Genomic DNA, 23,524 nt, shown 5'->3' with positions numbered 1-23,524 from the left:
ATCGTGTGTGTCGTGTAACGCAGAGAGTTATAACACAGTCTGATAGTGAGTGTGGAATAACGCAGAGAGTTAAAACACAGTCTGATAGTGTGTGTGGAGTAACACGGAGTTAAAACACAGTCTGATCGTGTGTGTGGTGTAACGCAGAGAGTTATAACACAGTCTGATAGTGTGTGTGGAATAACGCAGAGAGTTATAACACAGTCTGAGAGTGTGTGTGGAGTAACAGAGTTAAAACACAGTCTGATCGTGTGTGTGGAGTAACGCAGAGAGTTATAACACAGTCTGATAGTGTGTGTGGAGTAACAGAATTATAACAGTCTGATAGTGTGTGTGGAGTAACGCAGAGAGTTATTACACAGTCTGATAGTGTGTGTGGTGTAACGCGGAGAGTTATAACACAGTCTGATAGTGTGTGTGGAGTAACGCAGTGAGTTATAACACAGGCTCATAGTGTGTGTGGAGTAACAGAATTATAACAGTCTGATAGTGTGTGTGGAGTAACGCAGAGAGTTATAACACAGTCTGATAGTGTGTGTGGTGTAACGTGGAGAGTTATAACACAGTCTGATAGTGTGTGTGGAGTAACGCAGAGAGTTATACCACAGTCTGATAGTGTGTGTGGAGTAACGCAGAGAGTTATAACACAGTCTGATAGTGTGTGTGGAGTAACGCAGCGAGTTATAACACAGTCTGATAGTATGTGTGGAGTAACGCAGCGAGTTATAACACAGTCTGATAGTGTGTGTGGAGTAACGCAGAGAGTTATACCACAGTCTGATAGTGTGTGTGGAGTAACGCAGCGAGTTATAACACAGTCTGATAGTGTGTGTGGAGTAACGGAGAGTTATAGCACAGTCCGATAGTGTGTGCGGAGTAATGCAGAGAGTTGTAACACAGTCTGATAGTGTGTGTGGAGTAACGCAGAGAGTTATAACACAGTCTGAGAGTGTGTGTGTGTGGAGTAACGCGGAGAGTTATAGCACAGTCTGATAGTGTGTGTGGAGCTGCAGAATTATAACACAGTCTGATAGTGTGTGTGGAGTAACGCAGAGAGTTATAACACAGTCTGATAGTGTGTGTGGAGTAACGCAGAGAGTTATAACACAGTCTGATAGTGTGTGTGGAGTAACGCAGAGAGTTATAACACAGTCTGATAGTGTGTGTGGAGTAACGCGGAGAGTTATAACACAGTCTGATAGTGTGTGTGGAGTAACGCAGCGAGTTATAACACAGTCTGATAGTGTGTGTGGAGTAACGGAGAGTTATAGCACAGTCCGATAGTGTGTGCGGAGTAACGCAGAGAGTTATAACACAGTCTGATAGTGTGTGTGGAGTAATGCAGAGAGTTATAGCACAGTCTGATAGTGTGTGCGGAGTAACGCAGAGAGTTATAACACAGTCTGATAGTGTGTGTGGAGTAACGCAGAGAGTTGTAACACAGTCTGATAGTGTGTGTGGAGTAACAGAGTTATAACACAGTCTGAGAGTGTGTGTGTGTGGAGTAACGCGGAGAGTTATAACACAGTCTGATCTTGTGTGTGGAATAACGCAGAGAGTTATAACACAGTCTGATAGTGTGTGTGGAGCTGCAGAATTATAACACAGTCTGATAGTGTGTGTGGAGTAACAGAGAATTATAACACAGTCTGATAGTGTGTGTGGAGTAACGGAGAGTTATAGCACAGTCCGATAGTGTGTGCGGAGTAACGCAGAGAGTTATAACACAGTCTGATAGTGTGTGTGGAGTAACGCAGAGAGTTATAGCACAGTCTGATAGTGTGTGTGGAGTAACGCAGAGTTATAACACAGTCTGATAGTGTGTGTGGAGTAACGCAGAGAGTTATAGCACAGTCTGAGAGTGTGTGTGGAGTAATGCAGAGAGTTATAGCACAGTCTGATAGTGTGTGTGGAGTAACGCAGAGAGTTATAACACAGTCTGATAGTGTGTGTGGAGTAACGCAGAGAGTTGTAACACAGTCTGATAGTGTGTGTGGAGTAACAGAATTATAACACTGTCTGATAGTGTGTGCGGAGTAACGCAGAGAGTTATAACACAGTCTGATAGTGTGTGTGGAGTAACGGAGAGTTATAGCACAGTCTGAGAGTGTGTGTGGAGTAACGGAGAGTTATAGCACAGTCTGAGAGTGTGTGTGGAGTAACGGAGAGTTATAGCACAGTCTGAGAGTGTGTGTGGAGTAACGGAGAGTTATAACACAGTCTGAGAGTGTGTGTGGAGTAACGCAGAGAGTTATAACACAGTCTGAGAGTGTGTGTGGACTAACGCAGAGAGTTATAACACAGTCTGATAGTGTGTGTGGAGTAACAGAATTATAACAGTCCGATAGTGTGTGTGGAGTAACGCAGAGAGTTATAACACAGTCTGAGAGTGTGTGTGGACTAACGCAGAGAGTTATAACACAGTCTGATAGTGTGTGTGGAGTAACAGAATTATAACAGTCCGATAGTGTGTGTGGAGTAACGCAGAGAGTTATAACACAGTCTGATCGTGTGTGTGGAGTAACAGAATTATAACAGTCTGATAGTGTGTGTGGAGTAACGCAGAGAGTTATAACACAGTCTGATAGTGTGTGTGGAGTAACAGAATTATAACAGTCCGATAGTGTGTGTGGAGTAACGCAGAGAGTTATAACACAGTCTGATCGTGTGTGTGGAGTAACAGAATTATAACAGTCTGATAGTGTGTGTGGAGTAACGCAGACAGTTATAACACAGTCTGATCGTGTGTGTGGAGTAACAGAATTATAACAGTCTGATAGTGTGTGTGGAGTAACAGAATTATAACAGTCTGATAGTGTGTGTGGAGTAACGCAGAGAGTTATAACACAGTCTGATAGTGTGTGTGGAGTAACGCAGAGAGTTATAGCACAGTCCGATCGTGCGTGTGGAGTAACAGAGTTATAACAATCTGAGTGTGCGTGTAGAGTAACAGTTATAGCACAGTCTGATAGTGTGTGTGGAGTAACGGAGAGATATAAACACCGTCTGATAGTGTGTGTGTGGAGTTACGCAGAGTGTTATTGCACAGTCTGATAGTGTGTGTGGAGTAACGCAGAGAGTTATAACACAGTCTGATAGTGTGTGGAGTGACGCAGGGAGTTAGAACACAGTCTGATAGTGTCTGTGGAGTAACGCAGAGAGTTATAACACAGTCTGATAGTGTGTGTGGAGTAACAGAGTTATAACACAGTCTGATAGTGTGTGTGGAGTAACGCAGAGAGTTATAACACAGTCTGATAGTGTGGAGTAACACGGAGAGTTATAACACAGTCTGATAGTGTGTGTGGAGTAACGCAGAGAGTTATAGCACAGTCTGATAGTGTGTGTGGAGTAACGCAGAGAGTTATAACACAGTCTGATAGTGTGTGTGGAGTAACGCAGAGAGTTATAACACAGTCTGATAGTGTGTGTGGAGTAAGAGAGTTATAACACAGTCTGATACTGTGTGTGGAGTAACGCAGCGAGTTATAGCACAGTCCGATAGTGTGTGTGGAGTAACGCAGAGAGTTATAACACAGTCTGATAGTGTGTGTGGAGTAACGCAGAGAGTTATAACACAGTCTGATAGTGTGTGTGGAGTAACGCAGAGAGTTATAGCACAGTCTGATAGTGTGTGTGGAGTAACGCAGAGAGTTATAACACAGTCTGATAGTGTGTGTGGAGTAACGCAGAGAGTTATAACACAGTCTGATAGTGTGTGTGGAGTAACAGAGTTATAACACAGTCTGATACTGTGTGTGGAGTAACGCAGCGAGTTATAGCACAGTCCGATAGTGTGTGTGGAGTAACGCAGAGAGTTATAACACAGTCTGATAGTGTGTGTGGAGTAACAGAGTTATAACACAGTCTGATACTGTGTGTGGAGTAACGCAGCGAGTTATAGCACAGTCCGATAGTGTGTGTGGAGTAACGCAGAGAGTTATAACACAGTCTGATAGTGTGGAGTAACACGGAGAGTTATAACACAGTCTGATAGTGTGTGTGGAGTAACGCAGAGAGTTATAGCACAGTCTGATAGTGTGTGTGGAGTAACGCAGAGAGTTATAACACAGTCTGATAGTGTGTGTGGAGTAACGCAGAGAGTTATAACACAGTCTGATAGTGTGTGTGGAGTAAGAGAGTTATAACACAGTCTGATACTGTGTGTGGAGTAACGCAGCGAGTTATAGCACAGTCCGATAGTGTGTGTGGAGTAACGCAGAGAGTTATAACACAGTCTGATAGTGTGTGTGGAGTAACACGGAGAGTTATAACACAGTCTGATAGTGTGTGTGGAGTAACGCAGAGAGTTATAGCACAGTCTGATAGTGTGTGTGGAGTAACACAGAGAGTTATAACACAGTCTGATAGTGTGTGTGGAGTAACGCAGAGAGTTATAACACAGTCTGATAGTGTGTGTGGAGTAAGAGAGTTATAACACAGTCTGATACTGTGTGTGGAGTAACGCAGCGAGTTATAGCACAGTCCGATAGTGTGTGTGGAGTAACGCAGAGAGTTATAACACAGTCTGAGAGTGTGTGTGGAGTAACAGTTATAACACAGTCTGATAGTGTGTGTGGAGTAACGCAGAGAGTTATAACACAGTCTGATAGTGTGTGTGGAGTAACAGTTATAACACAGTCTGATAGTGTGTGTGGAGTAACGCAGAGAGTTATAGCACAGTCTGATAGTGTGTGTGGAGCTGCAGAATTATAACACAGTCTGATAGTGTGTGTGGAGTAACAGAGAGTTATAACACAGTCTGATAGTGTGTGTAGAGTAACGCGGAGAGTTATATCACAGTCTGAGAGTGTGTGTGGAGTAACGCAGAGAGTTATAACACAGTCTGATAGTGTGTGTGGAGTAACGCAGAGAGTTATAACACAGTCTGATAGTGTGTGTGGAGTCACGCAGAGAGTTATAGCACAGTCTGATAGTGTGTGTGGAGCTGCAGAATTATAACACAGTCTGAGAGTGTGTGTGGAGTAACGCAGAGAGTTATAACACAGTCTGATAGTGTGTGTGGAGTAACGCAGAGAGTTATAACACAGTCTGATAGTGTGTGTGGAGTAACGCAGAGAGTTATAACACAGTCTGAGAGTGTGTGTGGAGTAACGCAGAGAGTTATAACACAGTCTGATAGTGTGTGTGGAGTAACGCAGAGAGTTATAACACAGTCTGATAGTGTGTGTGGAGTCACGCAGAGAGTTATAGCACAGTCTGATAGTGTGTGTGGAGCTGCAGAATTATAACACAGTCTGAGAGTGTGTGTGGAGTAACGCAGAGAGTTATAACACAGTCTGATAGTGTGTGTGGTGTAACGCGGTGAGTTATAACACAGTCTGATAGTGTGTGTGGAGTAACGCAGAGAGTTATAACACAGTCCGATAGTGTGTGTGGAGTAATGCAGAGAGTTATAACACAGTCTGATAGTGTGTGTGGAGTAACGCAGAGAGTTATAACACAGTCTGATAGTGTGTGTGGAGTAACGCAGAGAGTTATAACACAGTCTGATAGTGTGTGTGGAGTAACGCGGTGAGTTATAACACAGTCTGATAGTGTGTGTGGAGTAACGCAGAGAGTTATAACACAGTCTGATAGTGTGTGTGGAGTAACGCAGAGATTTATAACACAGTCTGATAGTGTGTGTGGAGTAACGCAGAGAGTTATAACACAGTCTGATAGTGTGTGTGGAGTCACGCAGAGAGTTATAGCACAGTCTGATAGTGTGTGTGGAGCTGCAGAATTATAACACAGTCTGAGAGTGTGTGTGGAGTAACGCAGAGAGTTATAACACAGTCTGATAGTGTGTGTGGTGTAACGCGGTGAGTTATAACACAGTCTGATAGTGTGTGTGGAGTAACGCAGAGAGTTATAACACAGTCTGATAGTGTGTGTGGAGTAACGCAGAGATTTATAACACAGTCTGAGAGTGTGTGTGGAGTAACGGAGAGTTATAGCACAGTCCGATAGTGTGTGTGGAGTAATGCAGAGAGTTATAGCACAGTCTGATAGTGTGTGTGGAGTAACGCAGCGAGTTATAACACAGTCTGATAGTGTGTGTGGAGTAACGCAGCGAGTTATAACACAGTCTGATAGTGTGTGTGGAGTAACGCAGAGAGTTATAACACAGTCTGATAGTGTGTGTGGAGTAACGCAGCGAGTTATAACACAGTCTGATAGTATGTGTGGAGTAACGCAGCGAGTTATAACACAGTCTGATAGTGTGTGTGGAGTAACGCAGCGAGTTATAGCACAGTCTGATAGTGTGTGCGGAGTAATGCAGAGAGTTATAGCACAGTCTGATAGTGTGTGCGGAGTAATGCAGAGAGTTGTAACACAGTCTGATAGTGTGTGTGGAGTAACGCAGCGAGTTATAACACAGTCTGATAGTGTGTGTGGAGTAACGGAGAGTTATAGCACAGTCTGATAGTGTGTGCGGAGTAATGCAGAGAGTTATAACACAGTCTGATAGTGTGTGTGGAGTAAGGCAGAGAGTTATAACACAGTCTGATAGTGTGTGTGGAGTAACGGAGAGTTATAGCACAGTCTGATAGTGTGTGCGGAGTAATGCAGAGAGTTGTAACACAGTCTGATAGTGTGTGTGGAGTAACGCAGCGAGTTATAACACAGTCTGATAGTGTGTGTGGAGTAACGGAGAGTTATAGCACAGTCTGATAGTGTGTGCGGAGTAATGCAGAGAGTTATAACACAGTCTGATAGTGTGTGTGGAGTAACGCAGAGAGTTATAGCACAGTCTGATAGTGTGTGTGGAGTAACGCAGAGAGTTATAGCACAGTCTGATAGTGTGTGTGGAGTAACGCAGAGAGTTATAGCACAGTCTGATAGTGTGTGTGGAGTAACGCAGAGAGTTGTAACACAGTCTGATAGTGTGTGTGGAGTAACAGAGTTATAACACAGTCTGAGAGTGTGTGTGTGTGGAATAACGCAGAGAGTTATAGCACAGTCTGATAGTGTGTGTGGAGCTGCAGAATTATAACACAGTCTGATAGTGTGTGTGGAGTAACAGTTATAACACAGTCTGAGAGTGTGTGTGTGTGGAATAACGCAGAGAGTTATAGCACAGTCTGATAGTGTGTGTGGAGCTGCAGAATTATAACACAGTCTGATAGTGTGTGTGGAGTAACAGAGAGTTATAACACAGTCTGATAGTGTGTGTGGAGTAACAGTTATAACACAGTCTGAGAGTGTGTGTGTGTGGAATAACGCAGAGAGTTATAGCACAGTCTGATAGTGTGTGTGGAGCTGCAGAATTATAACACAGTCTGAGAGTGTGTGTGGAGTAACAGAGAGTTATAACACAGTCTGATCGTGTGTGTGGAATAACGCAGAGAGTTATAGCACAGTCTGATAGTGTGTGTGGAGCTGCAGAATTATAACACAGTCTGATCGTGTGTGTGGAGTAACGCAGAGAGTTATAACACAGTCGGAGAGTGTGTGTGGAGTAACAGAGTTATAACACAGTCTGATACTGTGTGTGGAGTAATGCAGACAGTTATAACACTGGCTCATAGTGTGTGTGGAGTTACAGAATTATAACATAGTCTGATAGTGTGTGTGGAGTAACGCAGAGTTATAACACAGTCTGATAGTGTGTGTGGAGTAACGCAGCGAGTTATAACACAGTCTGAGTGTGTGTGTGTGTGGAGTAACGCAGAGTTATAACACAGTCTGATAGTGTGTGCGGAGTAACGCAGAGTTATAACACAGTCTGATAGTGTGTGTGGAGTAACGCAGCGAGTTATAACACAGTCTGAGAGTGTGTGTGTGTGGAGTAACGCAGAGTTATAACACAGTCTGAGAGTGTGTGTGGAGTAACGCAGAGAGTTATAACAGTCTGATACTGTGTGTGGAGTAACGCGGAGAGTTATAACACAGTCTGATAGTGTGTGTGGAGTAACGCAGAGTTATAACACAGTCTGATAGTGTGTGTGGAGTAACGCAGCGAGTTATAACACAGTCTGAGAGTGTGTGTGTGTGGAGTAACGCAGAGTTATAACACAGTCTGATAGTGTGTGTGGAGTAACGCAGAGAGTTATAACACAGTCTGAGAGTGTGTGTGTGTGGAGTAACGCAGAGTTATAACACAGTCTGATAGTGTGTGTGGAGTAACGCAGACAGTTATAACACAGGCTCATAGTGTGTGTGGAGTTACAGAATTATAACACAGTCTGATAGTGTGTGTGGAGTAACGCAGAGAGTTATAACACAGTCTGATAGTGTGTGTGGAGTAACGCAGAGAGTTATAACACAGTCTGATAGTGTGTGTGGAGTAACGCAGACAGTTATAACACAGGCTCATAGTGTGTGTGGAGTTACAGAATTATAACACAGTCTGATAGTGTGTGTGGAGTAACGCAGAGAGTTATAACACAGTCTGATAGTGTGTGTGGTGTAACGCGGAGAGTTATAACACAGTCTGATAGTGTGTGTGGAGTAACGCAGAGAGTTATAACACAGTCTGATCGTGTGTGTGGAGTAACGCAGAGAGTTATAACACAGTCTGATCGTGTGTGTGGAGTAACAGAATTATAACAGTCTGATAGTGTGTGTGGAGTAACGCAGAGAGTTATAACACAGTCTGATAGTGTGTGTGGTGTAACGCGGAGAGTTATAACACAGTCTGATAGTGTGTGTGGAGTAACGCAGTTATAACACAGTCTGATAGTGTGTGTGGAGTAACGCAGAGAGTTATAACACAGTCTGATAGTGTGTGTGGAGTAACGCAGAGAGTTATAGCACAGTCTGATAGTGTGTGTGGAGTAGCAGAATTATAACACAGTCTGATAGTGTGTGTGGAGTAACGCAGAGAGTTATAACACAGTCTGATAGTGTGTGTGGAGTAACGCAGACAGTTATAACACAGGCTCAGTGTGTGTGGAGTTACAGAATTATAACACAGTCTGATAGTGTGTGTGGAGTAACGCAGAGAGTTATAGCACAGTCTGATAGTGTGTGTGGAGTAACGCAGAGAGTTATAACACATTCTGATAGTGTGTGTGGAGTAACGCAGAGAGTTATAGCACAGTCTGATAGTGTGTGTGGAGTAACGCAGAGGGTTATAACACAGTCTGATAGTGTGTGTGGAGTAACGCAGAGAGTTATAGCACAGTCTGATAGTATGTGTGGAGTAACGCAGAGAGTTATAGCACAGTCTGATAGTGTGTGTGGAGTAACGCAGAGAGTTATAGCACAGTCTGATAGTGTGTGTGGAGTAACGCAGAGAGTTATAACACAGTCTGAGAGTGTGTGTGGAGTAACGCAGCGAGTTATAACACAGTCTGATAGTGTGTGTGGAGTAACGGAGAGAGTTATAACACAGTCTGAGAGTGTGTGTGGAGTAACGCAGCGAGTTATAACACAGTCTGATAGTGTGTGTGGAGTAACGCAGAGAGTTATAGCACAGTCCGATAGTGTGTGTGGAGCTGCAGAATTATAACACAGTCCGATAGTGTGTGTGGAGTAACAGAGAGTTATAACACAGTCTGATAGTGTGTGTGGAGTAACAGAGAGTTATAACACAGTCTGATAGTGTGTGTGGAGTAACGCAGAGAGTTATAACACAGTCTGATAGTGTGTGTGGAGTAACGCAGAGAGTTATAACACAGTCTGATAGTGTGTGTGGAGTAACGCAGAGGGTTATAACACAGTCTGATAGTGTGTGTGGAGTAACGGAGAGTTATAGCACAGTCTGATAGTGTGTGTGCAGCTGCAGAATTATAACACAGTCCGATAGTGTGTGTGGAGTAACAGAGAGTTATAACACAGTCTGATAGTGTGTGTGGAGTAACGCAGAGAGTTATAACACAGTCTGATAGTGTGTGTGGAGTAACGCAGAGAGTTATAACACAGTCTGATCGTGTGTGTGGAGTAACGGAGAGTTATAGCACAGTCTGATAGTGTGTGTGCAGCTGCAGAATTATAACACAGTCCGATAGTGTGTGTGGAGTAACAGAGAGTTATAACACAGTCTGATAGTGTGTGTGGAGTAACGCAGAGAGTTATAACACAGTCTGATAGTGTGTGTGGAGTAACGCAGAGAGTTATAACACAGTCTGATCGTGTGTGTGGAGTAACAGAATTATAACAGTCTGATAGTGTGTGTGGAGTAACGCAGAGAGTTATAACACAGTCTGAGAGTGTGTGTGGACTAACGCAGAGAGTTATAACACTGTCTGATAGTGTGTGTGGAGTAACGCAGAGAGTTATAACACAGTCTGATAGTGTGTGTGGAGTAACAGAATTATAACACAGTCTGATAGTGTGTGTGGAGTAACGCAGACAGTTATAACACAGGCTCATAGTGTGTGTGGAGTAGCAGAATTATAACATAGTCTGATACTGTGTGTGGAGTAACGCAGAGAGTTATAACACAGTCTGATAGTGTGTGTGGAGTAACAGAATTATAACAGTCTGAGAGTGTGTGTGGAGTAACGGAGAGTTATAGCACAGTCTGAGAGTGTGTGTGGAGCTGCAGAATTATAACACAGTCCGATAGTGTGTGTGGAGTAACGCAGAGAGTTATAACACAGTCTGAGAGTGTGTGTGGAGTAACGCAGAGAGTTATAACACAGTCTGATAGTGTGTGTGGAGTAACAGAATTATAACAGTCCGATAGTGTGTGTGGAGTAACGCAGAGAGTTATAACACAGTCTGATCGTGTGTGTGGAGTAACAGAATTATAACAGTCTGATAGTGTGTGTGGACTAACGCAGAGAGTTATAACACTGTCTGATAGTGTGTGTGGAGTAACGCAGAGAGTTATAACACAGTCTGATAGTGTGTGTGGAGTAACGCAGAGAGTTATAACACAGTCTGATAGTGTGTGTGGAGTAACGCAGAGAGTTATAACACAGTCTGATAGTGTGTGTGGAGTAACGCAGAGAGTTATAACACAGTCTGATAGTGTGTGTGGAGTAACGCAGAGAGTTATAACACAGTCTGATAGTGTGTGTGGAGTAACGCAGAGAGTTATAACACAGTCTGATAGTGTGTGTGGAGTAACGCAGAGGGTTATAACACAGTCTGATAGTGTGTGTGGAGTAACGGAGAGTTATAGCACAGTCTGATAGTGTGTGTGCAGCTGCAGAATTATAACACAGTCCGATAGTGTGTGTGGAGTAACAGAGAGTTATAACACAGTCTGATAGTGTGTGTGGAGTAACGCAGAGAGTTATAACACAGTCTGATAGTGTGTGTGGAGTAACGCAGAGAGTTATAACACAGTCTGATCGTGTGTGTGGAGTAACAGAATTATAACAGTCTGATAGTGTGTGTGGAGTAACGCAGAGAGTTATAACACAGTCTGAGAGTGTGTGTGGACTAACGCAGAGAGTTATAACACTGTCTGATAGTGTGTGTGGAGTAACGCAGAGAGTTATAACACAGTCTGATAGTGTGTGTGGAGTAACAGAATTATAACACAGTCTGATAGTGTGTGTGGAGTAACGCAGACAGTTATAACACAGGCTCATAGTGTGTGTGGAGTAGCAGAATTATAACATAGTCTGATACTGTGTGTGGAGTAACGCAGAGAGTTATAACACAGTCTGATAGTGTGTGTGGAGTAACAGAATTATAACAGTCTGAGAGTGTGTGTGGAGTAACGGAGAGTTATAGCACAGTCTGAGAGTGTGTGTGGAGCTGCAGAATTATAACACAGTCCGATAGTGTGTGTGGAGTAACGCAGAGAGTTATAACACAGTCTGAGAGTGTGTGTGGAGTAACGCAGAGAGTTATAACACAGTCTGATAGTGTGTGTGGAGTAACGCAGAGAGTTATAACACAGTCTGAGAGTGTGTGTGGAGTAACGCAGAGAGTTATAACACAGTCTGATCGTGTGTGTGGAGTAACAGAATTATAACAGTCTGATAGTGTGTGTGGAGTAACGCAGAGAGTTATAACACAGTCTGAGAGTGTGTGTGGACTAACGCAGAGAGTTATAACACTGTCTGATAGTGTGTGTGGAGTAACGCAGAGAGTTATAACACAGTCTGATAGTGTGTGTGGAGTAACGCAGAGAGTTATAACACAGTCTGATAGTGTGTGTGGAGTAACGCAGAGAGTTATAACACAGTCTGATAGTGTGTGTGGAGTAACGCAGAGAGTTATAACACAGTCTGATAGTGTGTGTGGAGTAACGCAGAGAGTTATAACACAGTCTGATCGTGCGTGTGGAGTAACAGAGTTATAACAATCTGAGAGTGTGTGTAGAGTAACAGTTATAGCACAGTCTGATAGTGTGTGTGGAGTAACGGAGAGATATAAACACCGTCTGATAGTGTGTGTGGAGTTACGCAGAGTGTTATTGCACAGTCTGATAGTGTGTGTGGAGTAGCAGAATTATAACAGTCTGAGAGTGTGTGTAGAATAACGCAGAGAGTTATAACACAGTCTGATAGTGTGTGGAGTGACGCAGAGAGTTATAACACAGTCTGATAGTGTGTGTGGAGTAGCAGAATTATAACAGTCTGAGAGTGTGTGTAGAATAACGCAGAGAGTTATAACACAGTCTGATAGTGTGTGGAGTGACGCAGAGAGTTATAACACAGTCTGATAGTGTGTGTGGAGTAGCAGAATTATAACAGTCTGAGAGTGTGTGTAGAATAACGCAGAGAGTTATAACACAGTCTGATAGTGTGTGGAGTGACGCAGAGAGTTATAACACAGTCTGATAGTGTGTGTGGAGTAGCAGAATTATAACAGTCTGAGAGTGTGTGTAGAATAACGCAGAGAGTTATAACACAGTCTGATAGTGTGTGGAGTGACGCAGAGAGTTATAACACAGTCTGATAGTGTGTGTGGAGTAGCAGAATTATAACAGTCTGAGAGTGTGTGTAGAATAACGCAGAGAGTTATAACACAGTCTGATAGTGTGTGGAGTAACGCAGAGAGTTATAGCACAGTCTGATAGTGTGTGTGGAGTAACGCAGAGAGTTATAACACAGTCTGATAGTGTGTGTGGAGTAACGCGGAGAGTTATAACACAGTCTGATAGTGTGTGTGGAGTAACGCAGCGAGTTATAACACAGTCTGATAGTGTGTGTGGAGTAACGCAGCGAGTTATAACACAGTCTGATAGTGTGTGTGGAGTAACGCAGAGAGTTATAACACAGTCTGATAGTGTGTGTGGAGTAGCAGAATTATAACAGTCTGAGAGTGTGTGTAGAATAACGCAGAGAGTTATAACACAGTCTGATAGTGTGTGGAGTAACGCAGAGAGTTATAACACAGTCTGATAGTGTGTGTGGAGTAACGCAGAGAGTTATAACACAGTCTGATACTGTGTGTGGAGTAACGCAGCGAGTTATAGCACAGTCCGATAGTGTGTGTGGAGTAACGCAGAGAGTTATAACACAGTCTGATAGTGTGTGTGGAGTAACGCGGAGAGTTATAACACAGTCTGATAGTGTGTGTGGAGTAACGCAGCGAGTTATAACACAGTCTGATAGTGTGTGTGGAGTAACGCAGCGAGTTATAACACAGTCTGATAGTGTGTGTGGAGTAACGCGGAGAGTTATAACACAGTCTGATAGTGTGTGTGGAGTAACGCAGAGAGTTATAGCACAGTCTGATAGTGTGTGTGGAGCTGCAGAATTATAACACAGTCTGATAGTGTGTGTGGAGTAACACGGAGTTATAACACAGTCTGATAGTGTGTGTGGAGTAACACGGAGTTATAACACAGTCTGAGAGTGTGTGTGGAGTAACACGGAGTTATAACACAGTCTGAGAGTGTGTGTGGAGCAACGCAGAGATTTATAACACAGTCTGAGAGTGTGTGTGGAGCAACGCAGAGAGTTATAACACAGTCTGATAGTGTGTGTGGAGTAACGCAGAGAGTTATAACACAGTCTGATAGTGTGTGTGGAGTAACGCAGAGAGTTATAGCACAGTCTGATAGTGTGTGTGGAGCAACGCAGAGAGTTATAACACAGTCTGATAGTGTGTGTGGAGTAACGCAGAGATTTATAACACAGTCTGATAGTGTGTGTGGAGTAACGCAGACAGTTATAACACAGGCTCATAGTGTGTGTGGAGTAACAGAATTATAACAGTCTGATAGTGTGTGTGGAGTAACGCAGAGAGTTATAGCACAGTCTGATAGTGTGTGTGGAGATGCAGAATTATAACACAGTCTGATAGTGTGTGTGGAGTAACGCAGAGAGTTATAACACAGTCTGATAGTGTGTGTGGAGTAACGCAGAGAGTTATAACACAGTCTGATAGTGTGTGTGGAGTAACAGTTATAACACAGTCTGATAGTGTGTGTGGAGTAACGCAGAGAGTTATAGCACAGTCTGATAGTGTGTGTGGAGCTGCAGAATTATAACACAGTCTGATAGTGTGTGTGGAGTAACAGAGAGTTATAGCACAGTCTGAGAGTGTGTGTGGAGTAACGCAGAGAGTTATAACACAGTCTGAGAGTGTGTGTGGAGTAACGCAGAGAGTTATAACACAGTCTGATAGTGTGTGTGGAGTAACAGAATTATAACAGTCCGATAGTGTGTGTGGAGTAACGCAGACAGTTATAACACAGGCTCATAGTGTGTGTGGAGTTACAGAATTATAACACATTCTGATAGTGTGTGTGGAGTAACAGAATTATAACAGTCTGATAGTGTGTGTGGAGTAACGCAGAGAGTTATAACACAGTCTGATACTGTGTATGGAGTAGCAGAATTATAACACAGTCTGATACTGTGTGTGGAGTAACGCAGAGAGTTATTACACAGTCTGATAGTGTGTGTGGAGTAACAGAATTATAACAGTCTGATAGTGTGTGTGGAGTAACGCAGAGTTAGAACACAGTCTGATAGTGTGTGTGTGTGGAGTAACGCAGAGAGTTATAACACAGTCTGATCGTGTGTGTGGAGTAACGCAGCGAGTTATAACACAGTCTGATAGTGTGTGTGTGTGGAGTAACAACACGGTCTGATCGTGTGTGTGGAGTAACCCGGAGAGTTATAACACAGTCTGAGTGTGTGTGTGTGGAGTAACGCAGAGAGTTATAACAGTCTGATAGTGTGTGTTGAGTAACAGAGTTATAACAGTATAGCGTTGTAACAGTAACAGAGAGTTATAAATGGGTGCTTTTCTAGTTGGCAGATGGTAACTAGTGGCGTGCCGCAGGGATCGGTACTGAGGCCTCAACTATTTACCATTTATATAGACGATCTGGAGGAGGGGACTGAGTGTAGGGTAACAAAGTTTGCAGACGACACAAAGATAAGTGGAAAAGTGAATCGTGTGGAGGGCGTAGAAGGTCTGCAGAGATTTGGACAGGCTGAGTGAGTGGGCGAGGATCTGGCAGATGGGGTATAACGTTGACAAATGCAAGGTTATTCACTTTGGAAGAAATCATAGCAAATTGGATTATTATCTCAATGGAAAGAAATTACAACATGCTGCTGTGGAGAGGGACCTGGGGGTCCTTGTGCATGAGACGCAAAAACCCAGTCTGCAGGTGCAACAGGTGATCAAGAAGGCAAATGGGATGTTGGCCTATATCGCAAGGGGGATAGAATATAAAAGCAGAGATGTCTTGCTGCATCTGTACAGGGCATTGGTGAGGCCGCAGCTGGAATACTGTGTGCAGTATTGGTCCCCTTATTTGCGGAAGGATATATTGGCCTTGGAGGGAGTGCAGAGAAGGTTCACCAGGTTGATACCAGAGATGAAGGGTGTGGACTATGAGGAGAGACTGAGTAGATTGGGTTTGTATTCGTTGGAATTTAGAAGGCTGAGGGGGGAACTTATAGAGACCTATAAGATAATGAAGGGGCTGGATAGGGTCGAGGTGGAGAGATTCTTTCCACTTAGAAAGGAAACCAGAACTAGAGGGCACAGCCTCAGAATAAAGGGGGGTCAGTTTAGGACAGAGTTGAGGAGGAACTTCTTCTCTCAAAGGGTGGTGAATCTCTGGAATTCTCTGCCCACTGAAGTGGTGGAGGCTACCTCGTTGAATATGTTTAAATCACGGATAGATGGATTCCTGATCGATAAGGGAATTAGGGGTTATAGGGATCAGGCGGGTAAGTGGAACTGATCCACTTATTGATGATCTTATTGAATGGCGGGGCAGACTCGAGGGGCTAGATGGCCTACTCCTGCTCCTATTTCTTATGTTCTTATAACACAGTCTGATAGTGTGTGTGGAGTAATGCAGAGAGTTATAACTGTGTGTGTGTGTGTGTGTGTGTGGAGTAACGCAGAGAGTTATTAGTCACTCGCATTCCAGGAGTACAGTTTGTCATGTAAGCCTGTTTTATTGAAGGCTGGGTTGGTCTCTCCCAGTTTACTGCTCCTTAATGTGACCTTACATGGCAAGCGATTGTGATAGCCAACATTCTGATCATCTTTTCCTTTCACAGTATGATTCTGGCCTTGATAAATGACTGACATTGTTCCTGGACGTTGCTCCATGGTCGCACAAGTATAGGCACGGGACTGTCGCTCCCTCGCAGTTCTGTTCATAGTTGGAAGTTCACAAGCAGCACGAGGAGGATACATCATGCAGTTTATTTTGGACATGATTCAAATGTGTTTTGAGATTATTTTTTAAACAATAAAGTTACTGTTTGAAAGGAAATCTTCGATCGGCAGCTTGATGTATCACGGATAGATTTCCCATTGGCGAACATTCACTTATTGAGCTCTTGTAGCTCACTCATTGGAACTGGCTGAGTTTGGATTTGATTTCACTCGCATTAATGATAATTATCGCCGTGGTACACTGCCCCTCATCATCCTTCTCGATGTTTACATGCAGAAGCGAGCAGTCAGCTAACACCTCTTCACCGTCATCCAGCTGGCTGAGACTACACTTGCTGGACTCTAATTTTATTCATGTGATCCTTTCCAGGGAATCGCCTACAATGGTACCTCTTCCTTCTCCTGAACTCTTCCCTGTCGTCTCCCATACAACTATCCTCAGTCCCTCCAATTTTCACTGACATGCTGCCCATCAGTCACATCATCTGAATACATCACATTCCTGAACAAAGAGACAGGTCAAAGCTTTTCATCTTGAACTCAGCAGGACACTTAGCAAGAAGCTTTATAAGAGATCGTTGATTGGCTGGCAAGTGGACTCTGATTAGCAGAGATGTTGCTACAGAGAATGCACCAGTCAATGGTGACTGACAGTTAACTGCCAAGCATGTTTTGAAATTTAAACCAAGCAGCTCGAGTCTGGTCCAAGCATTGCCCTGAGGAATGAACCAGCAAATGGCTGTCACTTGTTTATGTTGGTATTTCTGCAATACAGCGATAGTGAACTTTGGATTTTTAAAAATCTGTTTCCATCTGGAAAGGCCCAGGGAGAGGGTGAGGGTGTCTGTGCCTCGGTGAGTGAGGGTGTCAGTGCCTCAGGGTGAGTGAGGGTGTCAGTGCCTCAGGGTGAGTGAGGGTGTCAGTGCCTCAGGGTGAGTGAGGGTGTCAGTGCCTCAGGGTGAGTGAGGGTGTCAGTGCCTCAGGGTGAGTGAGGGTGTCAGTGCCTCAGGGTGAGTGAGGGTGTCAGTGCCTCAGGGTGAGTGAGGGTGTCTGTGTCTCAGGGTGAGTGAGGGTGTCTGTGTCTCAGGGTGAGTGAGGGTGTCAGTGCCTCAGGGTGAGTGAGGGTGTCAGTGCCTCAGGGTGGGTGAGGGTGTCAGTGCCTCAGGGTGAGTGAGGGTGTCAGTGCCTCAGGGTGAGTGAGGGTGTCAGTGCCTCAGGGTGAGTGAGGGTGTCAGTGCCTCAGGGTGAGTGAGGGTGTCAGTGCCTCAGGGTGAGTGAGGGTGTCTGTGTTTCAGGGTGAGTGAGGGTGTCAGTGCCTCAGGGTGAGTGAGGGTGTCAGTGCCTCAGGGTGAGTGAGGGTGTGTGTGTTTCAGGGTGAGTGAGGGTGTGTGTGTTTCAGAGAGATTGAGGGTGTCAGTGCCTCAGGGTGAGTGAGGGTGTCTGTGCCTCAGGGTGAGTGAGGGTGTCTGTGTTTCAGAGAGATTGAGGGTGTCAGTGCCTCAGGGTGAGTTGAGTGAGGAAGCATCTCAGACTGACTGAGGAAATGAATGCATATTTGCCCAATACCTTAGAACATAGAAAAACTACAGCACAAACAGGCCCTTCGGCCCACAAGTTGTGCCGAACACATCCCTACCTTTTCGACCCACCTATAACCCTCCATCCTATTAAGCTCCATGTACTCATCCAGGAGTCTCTTAAAAGACCCTATTGAGTTCGCCTCCACCACCACCACTGACGGCAGCTGATTCCACTCGCCCACCACCCTCTGTGTGAAAAACTTACCCCTAACATCTCCCCTGTACCTCCCCCCCAGCACCCTAAACCTGTGTCCTCTCGTAGTAGCCATTTCCACCCTGGGAAAAAGCCTCTGAGAGTCCACCCGATCTATGCCTCTCAACATCTTATACACCTCTATTAGGTCTCCTCTCATCCTTCGTCTCTCCAAGGAGCTCCCTCAGCCTATCTTCATAAGGCATGCCACTCAATCCAGCCAACATCCTTGTAAATCTCCTCTGCACCCTTTCAATCTTTTCCACATCCTTCCTATAGTGAGGCGACCAGAACTGAGCACAGTACTCCAAGTGGGGTCTGACGAGGATCTTATATAGCTGCATCATTATCCCCGGACTCCTAAACTCAATCCCTCGATTGATAAAGGCCAGCACACCATACGCCTTCTTAACCACCTCCTCCACCTGCGGGGCCGATTTCAGAGTCCTATGGACCCGGACCCCAAGGTCCTTCTGATCCTCTACAGTACTAAGAGTCTTTCCCTTTATATTGTACTCCTTCATCCCATTTGACCTACCAAAATGGACCACGACGCATTTATCTGGGTTGAAGTCCATCTGCCACTTCTCCACCCAGTCTTGCATCCTATCTATGTCCCTCTGTAACTTCTGACATCCCTCCAGACCAACCACAACCCCACCAACCTTTGTGTCGTTGGCAAACTTACCAACCCATCCCTCCCCTTCCTCATCCAGGTCATTTATGAAAATGACAAACAGCAAGGGTCCCAGAACAGATCCCTGGTGACCGACCTCCATTTAGAAAAAGACCCATCTATACACACTCTCTGCCTCCTTTGGGTAAGCCAGTTCTGGATCCACCGGGCGGCAGCCCCTTGGATCCCATGCCCTCTCACTTTTTCTAGAAGCCTTGCATGGGGGACCTTATCGAACGCCTTGCTAAAATCCATATAAACCACATCTACCGCCTTCCCTTCGTCAATGTGTTTAGTCACATTTTCGACGAACTCCACCAGGCTCGTAAGTAACCATCACCTTAAAGCTGATGGTTACTTCTTGTCACTTAGTTCCTGGTTAGGTTTAACATGGGCTATAATGTCACACTGCATTTTAGTCCGCAGACATTCCTCTTGTTATCAACTGTGTCTCTGCAGCACAGCGTGGGTGTGCTGGGCACTAAGTACTTCCGCACTAAACTCGGCAGTGAGCCAATGATCAGTGGATCATTGCAAAATTTGATGTTTTAGCAGGCGGAGCCCTGGTCAATGTTTCTCCCTTTGCAACACCATTGGTTTATTAGCCTTGTAGCTGTTGACAAGACTATGCCAGTGTCACTGACAGAGTGATTAGCACTGCTGCCTCGCAGTGGCAGGGACCGAGGTTTGATTCCGGTCTGGGGTAAATGTGTGGAGTTCGCATGTTCTCCCCATGTCTGTGTGAGTTTCTTCAGGTTGGTCTGGTTTCCTCCCACAGTCCAAAGATGTGCAGGTTGGATGGATTGGCCATGTGAAATACACAGGGTTACAGGGATGAAGGTGTGGGGGGCGGGAGCGGGGGTGGGTGGGTGGGGGGAGCGGTAGTAGCAAGGGTAAAGATGCTCTCTCCGAGCTGGTGCAGACTCAATGGGCCAAATGACCCATAAGAAAAAAGTAACGCAGAGTCACTTGGGTAGCAACAGTGTAGGCTTCAAGTGTTCATTGTTTGGGGAGAATCTAGAGAATGCAAGTGTTTTAAGAAGTGTCAATAGGAAGCCCTGGTGAGCGGACAGGGCTCTGAGAGATGTGTTGCAGGTTAGTGCTCAACTGGAAGGGGTTGGAAGACAGGCTCATAGACACCAGCTGCTCTTCAAAATCTCAGCCAAGTGGTCTTCATGGGTAAGCGTAGGCAGCCACTGTTATCCACATAAAATAACAGGATTCATGCTGAGTTCCCGAATGAAGGCCTTCACACTTGACGAATATGGGAACAGGAGGCAACCCTTTCATCATTCCATGTTTCTCTTAAAGCGTAAACATTTCAATTAATGCATTTCTTTACTTAAATTGCAGGGAATACAACCCTACTCTGTGGAAACTCAAGTTTGGAAGATAGGTGCAGGAGTTGGCCACTCGATCCTTCGAGGCTGCTCCACCAATCAATAAGGCCATAGCTGACCTGATCCTAACCTCAACTCCACATTCCAGACTACCCCAATATCCTTTCACCCCCTTGCTCATTAAGAATCTATCTACCTTTATCTTAAAAGGCCATGGCAGAAGCAGAGTCATCGAATATTTTAAGGTAGAGAGTTCCAAAGACTCGCGACCCTCAAAGAAAACATTTCTAATTTGTGTCTTAAATGAGCAACCCCTTACTTTATAATGGTGAGCCTTAGTTCTAGATTCTCCCTCATCCACCCTGTCAATACCCCTCAGACCTGGGATGACAGTGGATAGACAATAGAAAACATTCAAGGAACGCATGGGGGAACTGCAGCAACTGTTTATTCCTGTCTGGCACAAAAGCAAAATGGATAAGAGGGCTAATCCATGGCTTACAAAGGAAATTAGAGAGAGTATCCGATCTAAGGAAGAAGCATACAGATTGGCCAAGAAAAATAATAGGTCTGAGGTTTGGGAGCAGTTTAGAATTCAGCAAAGAAGGACCAAGGGATTGATAAGAGGAAAATACAATACGAAAGTAAGCTTGCCGGGAACATAAAGACTGACACTAAGAGTTTCTATAGATACATGAAGAGAATGAGGTTGGTGAAGACAAATGTAGGTCCCCTACAGACAGAAAAGGGGGAATGTATAATGGGGACAAAGAAATGGCCGAGCAACTGAATACATACTTTGGTTCTGTCTTCACAAAAGTGGTCACAAATCAAATGCCAGAAATGTTGGAGAATGCAAGATTTAGTGAGAGGGAATAACTGAGGGAGATCAATATTAGTCGAGAAATAGTACTGGGAAAGTTGATGGAATTGAAGGCAGACAAATCCCTAGGGCCTGATAATCTACATCCCAGAGTACTTAAGTGGCTCTAGAAATAGTGGATGCATTGGTGGTCATTTCGCAGGATTCTATAGACTCTGGAACAGTCCCTGCAGATTGGAGGGTAGTTAATGTCACTCCAATATTCAAAAAGGGAGGTAGAGAGAAAACGGAATTATAGACCAATAAGCTTAACGTCGGTAGTGGGGAAAATTATTGAATCCATTATCAAGGACTTTATAGCAGAGCATTTAGAAAGCAGTGGCAGGATCAGACAGAGTCAGCATGGATTTATGAAGGGGAAATCATGCTTGACAAATCTGTTGGAATTCTTTGAAGATGTAACTTGTAGAGTTGACAAGGAGGAGCCAGTTGATGTGGTATATTTGGGCTTTCAGATAGCGTTTGACAAAGTCCCGCACAAGAGATTATCGTGCAAGATTAAAGCGCATGGGATTGGAGGAAGTGTATTGAGATGGATAGAAAACTGGTTGGCAGAGAGGAAACAAAGAGTAGGAATCAATTGGTGCTTTTCAAATTGGCAGTAACTAGTGGGATGCCACAGGGATCGGTGCTAATCACAATATATATTAATGATTCGGATGAGGGAACAAAATGTAACATCTAAAAGTTTGCAGATGAACCAAGTTGGGGTGGGAGGGTGAACTGTGACGAGGATGCAGAGATCCTTCAGAATGATCTGGACAGGTTGGGTAAGTGGGCAAATCAATGGCAGATGCAGTATAATTTGGATAAATGAGGTTATTCACTTTGGAAACAAAAACAAGGTAGCAGATTAACACCTGAATGGCTGTAAATTGGGAGAGGAGAGTGTGCAGCAGGATCTGGGTGTCCTTGTGCACCAGTCACAAGGTAAGCATGCAGGCGCAGCAGGCGGTAAATAAGGCAAATGGTATGTTGGCCTTCATTGCGAGAGGTTTTGAGTACAGGAGCAGGAATGTGTTGCTGTAACTATACAGGGCCTTAGTGAGGCCACATCTAGAGTATTGTGTGCAGTTTTGGTCTCCTTTTCGGTGGAAGAACGTTCTTGCTCTCGAGGGAGTGCAGCGAAGGTTTACCAAGCTGATTCCGGGGATGGCGGGACTGATGTATGAGGAGAGATTGACTAGGTTAGGATTGTTTTCGCTGGAGTTCAGACAAATGAGGGGGGGATCTCAGAGACCTATAAAATTCTAACAGGTCTAAACAGGATAGATGCAAGGAGGATGTTCCCGATGGTGGGGGAGTCCAGAACCAGGGGTCACAGTCTGAGGATTCAGGGTAGACCATTTAGGACGGAGGTGAGGAGACATTTCTTCATCCAAAGAGTGGTGAGCCTGTGGAATTTATTAGCACAGGAAGTAGTTGATGCCAAAACATTGAATGCATTCAAGAGGCGGCTGGATATAGCACTTGGGGCAAATGGGATCAAAGGTTATGGGGAGAAAGCAGGATTAGGCTATTGAGTTGGATGATCAGCCTTGATCATGATGAATGGGGGAGTAGGCTCGAGGGCCAAATGGCCTCCTCCTGTCTTCTATGTTTCTATCACAATAAATCCTTTTTATACGTGCAGTGTACTCCAGATACCTCACGTTTCCCCATCATTATCCTTGTCGAAATCAGCTGTATAGTGACCAGGGATGAAACCAGGAATAAACACTGCGGATGCTGGAAATAAACAGAAAATGCAGGAAACTTTCAGCAGCATCTGTGGAGAGAGAAGTCAAAGGGTGGGATTTTCCAGTCCAACCAGCCGAGACTGGAAATTCCTGCCTCAGATCAATGGACCTTGTAAATGGTCTGTCCTGCCCACGATGATTCCCTCAGCGGAAAATTTACCAAATGCTGAGTCTGTATGACTCTTTTTCAGAGCTAAGGATAGGGAGAAATGTGTTGGATTATGTACTGTATAAGAGGGGGTGGAGCAGAGTAGAAGCTCAGTGATAGGAAAGATTACAACAAAGATGTGTAGGGCACGAGGCTGGGGAAACATTAATGGCAGTGTGAAGGATTATAGGTCACTCAATTTCTCCTTTTAACTTGTCTCACTTCCTGCATATTAAAAGCTGTGGCAATGTGTACCCACGTGGGTCCCAGATATGTCTATCATTTTGTGGGGTATGTGGGGCATTCCTTGTTCAAATCCTCCTTCGGCCCACTCCCACATCATTTATCCGTCACATCCATGACTATAATTGTTGCTGCTTCATCTTCTCACAGACCTGGAAAAAATAATCCATTTTGCGTCCGATTTCCACCCCTCTTTCACCTTCCCAT

The 23,524-nt window shown here is 44.6% G+C and overlaps 1 protein-coding gene across 1 annotated transcript in view; it reads left to right on the top strand.

Moving 5' to 3' along the window:
• Positions 1-17,312, top strand: part of cnih4 (cornichon family member 4) — a 39,496-nt gene extending 22,184 nt beyond the window's left edge. The window contains exon 5 of the mRNA XM_078212136.1: positions 16,395-17,312. Within this exon, the coding sequence (XP_078068262.1) occupies positions 16,395-16,422 (28 nt within the window). The 3' untranslated portion in view covers positions 16,423-17,312. The remainder of the gene's footprint in view (positions 1-16,394) is intronic.
• The last annotated feature ends 6,212 nt before the right edge of the window (positions 17,313-23,524 follow it).

Source organism: Mustelus asterias, chromosome 5, assembly GCF_964213995.1.
Source record: "Mustelus asterias chromosome 5, sMusAst1.hap1.1, whole genome shotgun sequence".
Lineage (NCBI taxonomy): Eukaryota > Metazoa > Chordata > Chondrichthyes > Carcharhiniformes > Triakidae > Mustelus > Mustelus asterias.
This window is presented reverse-complemented; position numbering and strand designations above follow the sequence as displayed.